Source organism: Xyrauchen texanus, chromosome 26 (assembly GCF_025860055.1).
Source record: "Xyrauchen texanus isolate HMW12.3.18 chromosome 26, RBS_HiC_50CHRs, whole genome shotgun sequence".
Classification (NCBI taxonomy): Eukaryota; Metazoa; Chordata; class Actinopteri; order Cypriniformes; family Catostomidae; genus Xyrauchen; species Xyrauchen texanus.
This window is the reverse complement of record NC_068301.1, coordinates 392,501-400,000: the sequence shown is the minus strand read 5'-3', so window position 1 is coordinate 400,000 and position 7,500 is coordinate 392,501. Positions and strand designations below refer to the sequence as shown.

Genomic DNA, 7,500 nt, shown 5'->3' with positions numbered 1-7,500 from the left:
CGGTCCAGCTGAGGGGCTTTCTAGTATAGTTGAGTGAACTCGTGAAGCTCTGAAGGAGTTTTTAAAGATGTTTTAGTGGCATACCCAAAATCACAGACTTATAACTCGCCAATAAAACAAGGAGGGTCGAGTGTTTGGCGTCATTGTAAACAAAACTTTTCAAAGTTTGTAATGATTTACATTATGATCTATTCTGAGACACGGCCTAAGAAACTACAAAAACTAATTTGACATTATATATCTCTGTGTGTAAATAATGCGGCTCTGATAAACTGCTTTTGTTTTGTTCTCAATCATGTCGACTGTATGTGAGATTAATTTTGTGTTGATACGACAAAGCGATCAAAAGTTACAACATTACAAATATAATTGATCATAGTGTCCAAAAACATCTCCAAACAAATAAAATATAATAATTGTACATAAGAACTAATTCCACATGCAAACACAACAATGACTAAAGGTTTGCATAGCATGCAGACATGATTTTAGTCATGAGATTTCACAGAGTTTCATTCTGTGTCATTTGAGTCATCATTGAGATTTCACAGAATGAGTGTGTGTGTGTGTTTGTACTATAGTATATTTGTGTGTGTGTGTGTGTGTGTGTACTGTACTGTGTGTGTGTACTGTACTGTGTGAGTGTGTGTGTGTGTATGTACTGTACTGTGTGTGAGTGTGTGTGTGTGTGTACTGTAGTGTGTGTGTACTGTGTGTGTGTGTGTGTGTGTGTGTGTGAGTGTGTGTGTGTACTGTACTGTGTGTGTACTGTAGTGTGTATGTGTGTGTGTGTACTGTACTGTGTGTGTGTACTGTACTGTGTGAGTGTGTGTGTGTGTGTGTGTGTGTATGTACTGTACTGTGTGTGAGTGTGTGTGTGTGTGTGTGTACTGTAGTGTGTGTGTACTGTGTGTGTGTGTGTGTGTGAGTGTGTGTGTGTACTGTGTGTGTGTGTGTGTACTGTACTGTGTGTGTACTGTAGTGTGTACTGTGTGTGTGTGTGTGTGTGTGTGTGTGTGTACTGTACTGTGTGTGTACTGTAGTGTGTGTGTGTGTGTGTGTGTGTACTGTACTGTGTGTGTACTGTAGTGTGTGTGTGTGTGTGTGTGTGTGTGTGTGTGTACTGTACTGTGTGTGTACTGTAGTGTGTGTGTGTGTGTGTGTGTACTGTACTGTGTGTGTACTGTAGTGTGTGTGTGTGTGTGTGTGTGTGTGTAATGTTGTGTGTGTGTGTACTGTACTGTGTGTGTACTGTAGTGTGTACTGTGTGTGTGTGTGTGTGTGTGTGTGTGTGTGTGTGTGATGTGTGTGTGTACTGTACTGTGTGTGTACTGTAGTGTGTGTGTGTATGTGTGTGTGTGTACTGTACTGTGTGTGTGTGTACTGGTGTGTGTACTGGTATGTGTGTGTGTGCTGTAGTGTGTGTGCTGTAGTGTGTGTGTGTGTGTGTGTGTGTGTGTGTGTGTGTGTACTGTACTGTGTGTGTACTGTAGTGTGTGTGTGTACTGTAGTGTGTGTGTGTGTGTGTGTGTGTGTGTAATGTTGTGTGTGTGTGTACTGTACTGTGTGTGTACTGTAGTGTGTACTGTGTGTGTGTGTGTGTGTGTGTGTGTGTGTGTGTACTGTACTGTGTGTGTACTGTAGTGTGTGTGTGTATGTGTGTGTGTGTACTGTACTGTGTGTGTGTGTACTGGTGTGTGTACTGGTATGTGTGTGTGTGCTGTAGTGTGTGTGCTGTAGTGTGTGTGTGTGTGTGTGTGTGTGTGTGTACTGTACTGTGTGTGTACTGTAGTGTGTGTGTGTACTGTAGTGTGTGTGTGTGTGTGTGTGTGTGTGTGTAATGTTGTGTGTGTGTGTACTGTACTGTGTGTGTACTGTAGTGTGTACTGTGTGTGTGTGTGTGTGTGTGTGTGTGTGTGTGTACTGTACTGTGTGTGTACTGTAGTGTGTGTGTGTATGTGTGTGTGTGTACTGTACTGTGTGTGTGTGTACTGGTGTGTGTACTGGTATGTGTGTGTGTGTGCTGTAGTGTGTGTGCTGTAGTGTGTGTGTGTGTGTATGTGTGTGTGTGTACTGTACTGTGTGTGTGTGTGTTTGTGTGTGTGTGTGTACTGGTGTGTGTACTGGTATGTGTGTGTGTGCTGTAGTGTGTGTGCTGTAGTGTGTGTGTGTGTGTGTGTGTACTGGTGTGTGTGTGTGTGTGTGTGTGTGGTGCACAAAGGTGTTTCTAGTTTCAAAGGGGGGCGTGACAGAAAATTAAGGACCACTTCTGTAAGATAAATTATTTCAGTCAATTTTAGCAAATGTGTAGTTACTGCATTTTACCTTTGCAGGGAAGTCTCTGTTAGTGTCTCATTTGCTTCTGTTGTTCTTACTTACTCTCTGTTAAATGTGTTGTTCAATATGAATATATCAGCCGCACTTCTCACAACAATGTTAAAGTGTTTTTAAAGAGAGTTTCTCATCTCGCGTCTGACTCGTGAACGCATTCACAAATTCTATTGAAATTAGAGCTGTGACGTCCAGTTCATTTGCATGTCATTTGCATGTTTTAAAGTGTTGGTAACTGTTGCTGTTTGTTTATTGTTGTATTTTTACATAGAAATATTATTTTTTGTGTGAAATTATATTTTTATCTATTTTACTTTTTGCATTGATTATTTAGGATGTTGTTGCTGTGTGGTTGCATTGATGCTTCCTCTCATTGACCAATTAATCACCTTTAAAGCCGTTTCATTGCACATATATAATTATTGAGATGTTTTATCCTTTACGAGCAGCTGTGTTTGACTTTCAGATCTGTTCTGCGTTTAGAGAGAGATCAGTATGGAGGACAATAATAAATAAATGCACAAATACATCAATCAATGCATGCACATATAAATACATATATTAAGTGTGCTGTAAATAAATAAATGCACCCATTAATGCAAAAATAATATAAATGCAAAACATTTGAAAGTTCGTATTTAATTCTATTTTTCTTTCTGAATTTATTTTCCTCAGTGCAACAATCAACATACAGAATAATAAATGTTTATATTTGTCATTTATTCATGTTTCAGATTGTATTGTCTTTGCATCGATCGGTGCATTTATTAGTTTTATTGAATGATTGATTATGCAAGAGTATTCATTCATTGATTTGTGTATTTGCATGGATCACATGCTCATATGTGATTAATCACTCTTTATAACATCTCTAGAACACTCACTGATGTTCAGATATTGATGATGTAAACAATAATAATCATTTTCATGCCATTAGATCTGCTGGTTTCTCCGTTTCTGAATCTTTGGCCATCTTTGTTTATCTATAGAATTATTTATGTTGTTTATGTTTCTTCTTTATTTTCAGCATGTTTTTAAATGTATTCTTCTTTACAATATTTTCAGATGTTTATCAGTTTACAATCACACTGTCAAAGGCATTTCAAGTCTTTCTCAATGTTTAAGGCTGTATGTAATGAAATATATGTTGCAGTATTTGTGTTTGTGTCAGATGTTTCTCTGTAAATCTTCACATCACAAATCAACATTTACAACTAATAAGACACAACATGTATTTATTTTATTCTTGCCAATTTTAAAATAGCAATAAAATTGTTTAATCCCAAAATACTATACAAGAGTCCTGAAGTCTGTGTGTGTGTGTGTGTGTGTGTGTGTGTGTGTGTGTGTGTGTGTGTGTGAGCGTGTATTTATCACTTTGTAGGGACCAAATGTCCCCATAAGGATAGTAAAACCCAAAATTTTTGACCTTGTGGGGACATTTTGTCGGTCCCCATGAGGAAAACAGCTTATAAATCATACTAAATTATGTTTTTTGAAAATGTAAAAATGCAGAAAGTTTTCTGTGAGGGTTAGGTTTAGGGGTAGAGTTAGGTTTAGGGGATAGAATATAAAGTTTGTACAGTATAAAAACCATTATGTCTATGGAAAGTCCCCATAAAACATGGAAACACAACATGTGTGTGTGTGTGTGTGTGTGTGTGTGTGTGTGTGTGTGTGTGTGTGTGGGTGGTCTGACAAAACAACCTCCTACCTCCACGTGGTGCCGGACGGGCAACGTCGTGGGCAGCGCCATGGGGGGAGGGCCAATAGAGACTGTTCCCTCCCTGTTTTTCTGTCATGGCAATTTGTAGCCACCACAGCGGCCAAAAGGGGGCTCTGGACGGGTGCGAGGAGCTGGTAACCCCTTCACCTTCAACTGATTACCACTAAACCACAAATTAAAACTTTAAGTAAGCTAGTGCCGGAGGCCCTTGGGGGACAGGCGTCTATGACGTCTCCTGGCCAAACTCCATCTGGCAGAGCCAGGAGACTGAATTCTCACACTCGGGGCTCCTCCAGAAACAACAAAAAGCCGCTACGGATGGCCACGTGGAATGTTCGAACACTCACAGCGGAGGAGAGGCTGCCACTCCTCTGTCGGGAGCTGGACCGGTACCGCCTGGATCTTTGTGGTGTTCAGGAGGTCCGGTGGACCGGCTCTGGCTCTTGACACTAGGAGGGGTGGACTGTCCTCTACTCGGGGCAGGTGACTGCCAAACAACAGGGAGTGGCTCTTCTTCTGAACAAAAGAATGAAGGGAGCGTGGGAGCGTGGCGGTGAGGTGTGGGAAGCTGTGAGCCCCAGGTTACTTTGGGTTCGCCTTCCCATCAACCAGAGGCGAGGAGTGGTGGTCGTGGTTATTTATGCCCCCACCAAAGATGAACATCCGTGGAGGGATGCAGGAAAGGCTGATGAGTCAGATGCCTTCTATGACCTCCTGTCACAGGTGTTGGCTAAAGTGGCCCCTCAGGATAGAATCATCATGTTGGGTGATTTCAATGCCCGAGTTGGTCATGATGCTGGCACCTGGTCAGGAGTGATTGGAAGACATTATTTAATATCTATTTCAACCAGGAGGTTCGTGAAGTCTACGATGGCTGTACTGGAGGAATTTCCATCTGGTACAGATATAATGGGAGGTTGATCGATGCCCGGGTGCGGTCAAGGGATGGCTCCCTATTGGTCAACCACATTATGTATGCTGATGATCTGGTGATTGCTGCTCACTCAGAGGAAGAGTTGGAGGCACTGCTGATGAACCTGGAGCTTGCCACTAAGAGATGGGGCCTTACCATCAGCCCAACCAAAACTAAGCACCTGCCTGGGTATTATGTACCATCTGACACTACACCCCCACAGCTCCCAATTGGTGATGGGGCAGTTGTGGAGAGAGTGGAGTGTTTTCCATACCTGGGAAGTGTGCTCATGACCGGCTCCGGTTTGACAGCAGAGGTCTCACTCCGAATCAGTCGAGCGGCATTATCTTTTCATCGGTTGCGTAACGCTGTGTGAAAGCTACCCGGTTTGTCGCTCCGCACAAAGCTTCAGGTATTCTCGGCCACGGTCATTCCCTCCCTTCTCTATGCTTGCGAAATGTGGACCCCCCCCAATGGAACATTTAGGCTGGCCTGCCTAAGATCCATCCTGGGTTTAACCAGGCTGGATTGTGTGAGGATCTCACAACTCTTTGAAATATGTGGACAAAGTCCCATCAGTGAGCTCCTCTGGCAGGCAAGGTTGCGTTGGCTGGGTCATGTAGCCCGCATGCCCGGCCACCGTATGCCTAAACAGCTTTTATTCGGCCAGATAGAGGGGGAAAAGCGGGCATGGCATGGGCTGGAGAAGAGATGGAGTGATGTGGTACAGGAGGATCTGGAGCTGAGTGGACTTGCCTATGACTGGTACCAGCAGTGTCAAGATCGGCCTCTTTGGAGGAGGCTTGTGAAGGACGCTACTGGCCAGTTGGAGGCAGTCGCCTCCAACAACAACGGAGGGCAGAGGAGTGACGCTCACAACAACGAGCAGAACGCCGGGTGGCTAAAGCACAGCAAGTTGGCACAGTAGGGGGCACAGGTGGTGCATCAGCCAGTCATCTCAGTCATTCGACCCGTGTCACCGGTTGGATCTGTCCCGTGACCTCCTGCCAGCGGGCGTTCGACACGTCACGTGGCCTTAACGTGCACATAGCCTGGCACAAGCGTCGTGGTGACGTCACCACCACTTAGTGGTGAATGGCGGTTGTTGTTGTTGTTGGTGTGGGGGGGGGGGGTGTCTGTGTGCGTGTGTGTGTGTGTGTGTGTGTGTGTGTTGTCGGAGATTCTTCATTAAACTCTCCATTTAGGTTCAAACTGCATCCGTCTCCATGTTCATGAATGACAGAAGCAAAATGGAGTCCACACCAAATCCCCCCTTGGGGACAATAAATATACTTTGGTTTTGATCAAACTAGTCAAGCGATCCATTGTATCACTATTTTATAATTAGAGCTGTATGTATCTAGTTTGAAAACAGTGAGGGTTTCAATTAGGTAGAGAGAGTTTAATAAAACTTTAAACATGTACTATACAAGAATACTCGAGTGTAACAGTGGCCAGCTGATAGATCGTTTAATCAAAGTGTAAAGTGTATAATCCTCACTCTCCACACCTCAAAAGGTGCACTCTAGCATCAGTCGCTAGGCTGTTGCATTTAACCTCATTACCGCACCTGTCTCCCATGCGGACATGCTGGATCGAGTCCCTTATGGAGCGATTAGAACAGGCGCATCACACCAGCAGTTCATTAGTCTTCATGTTTCAGTAGGAAAAACATCAACATAACAAAGAAAACTGCGCTTGTTCGAATAATATTGCTAAACCCATATTATACACAATACCCACACAATACAATTGTGACAATGAAGCTGGTGTCACTGTTCACTGAACACTCCTCACGCAGTAACCCCCTCTGACCAGCAGGTGTCACTGTTCACTGAACACTCCTCATGCAGTAACCCCCTCTGACCAGCAGGTGGCACTGTTCACTGAACTCCCCTCATGCAGTAACCCCTCTGACCAGCAGGTGGCACTGTTCACTGAACACTCCTCATGCAGTAAACCCCTCTGACCAGCAGGTGTCACTGTTCACTGAACTCCCCTCATGTAGTAACCCCCTCTGACCAGCAGGTGTCACTGTTCACTGAACTCCCCTCATGTAGTAACCCCCTCTGACCAGCAGGTGTCACTGTTCACTGAACTCTCCTCACACAGTAACCCCTCTGACCAGCAGGTGTCACAGTTCACTGAACTCCCCTCATGCAGTAACCCCCTCTGACCAGCAGGTGGCACTGTTCACTGAACACTCCTCATGCAGTAAACCCCTCTGACCAGCAGGTGGCACTGTTCACTGAACTCTCCTCACACAGTAACCCCTCTGACCAGCAGGTGTCACAGTTCACTGAACTCCCCTCATGCAGTAACCCCCTCTGACCAGCAGGTGGCACCATTCACTGAACTCTCCTCACACAGTAACCCCTCTGACCAGCAGGTGGCACAGGTCACTGAACTCCCCTCATGCAGTAACCCCTCTGACCAGCAGGTGGCACTGTTCACTGAACTCTCCTCACACAGTAACCCCTCTGACCAGCAGGTGTCACAGTTCACTGAACTCCCCTCATGCAGTAACCCC

At 44.6% G+C, this 7,500-nt stretch overlaps 1 protein-coding gene across 1 annotated transcript; it reads right to left on the bottom strand.

The window, feature by feature from the left end:
* Positions 1-507: 507 nt before the first annotated feature.
* LOC127619437 (dynein heavy chain-like) lies at positions 508-4,087 on the bottom strand. The gene is made up of 3 exons (XM_052092294.1): positions 4,046-4,087; positions 784-2,227; positions 508-610 (listed from the first exon to the last, which is right to left on the bottom strand). Exons 1-3 carry the CDS (start codon positions 4,085-4,087, stop codon positions 576-578), a joined length of 1,521 nt encoding a protein of 506 aa, XP_051948254.1. The 3' UTR covers positions 508-575.
* Positions 4,088-7,500: the final 3,413 nt, after the last annotated feature.

Bases quoted from the DNA above. Each gene is read 5' to 3' on its own strand.
- LOC127619437 (XM_052092294.1), bottom strand. From the start codon at position 4,087: ATGGCGCTGCCCACGACGTTGCCCGTCCGGCACCACGTGGAG. The intron at 2,228-4,045 runs GTAGGAGGTTGT...CTTTGAAACTAG, and splicing joins CCGTCCGGCACCACGTGGAG to AAACACCTTTGTGCACCACA. The intron at 611-783 runs ACATACACACTA...ACACAGTACAGT, and splicing joins ACAGTACAGTACACACACAC to ACACACACACACACACACAC.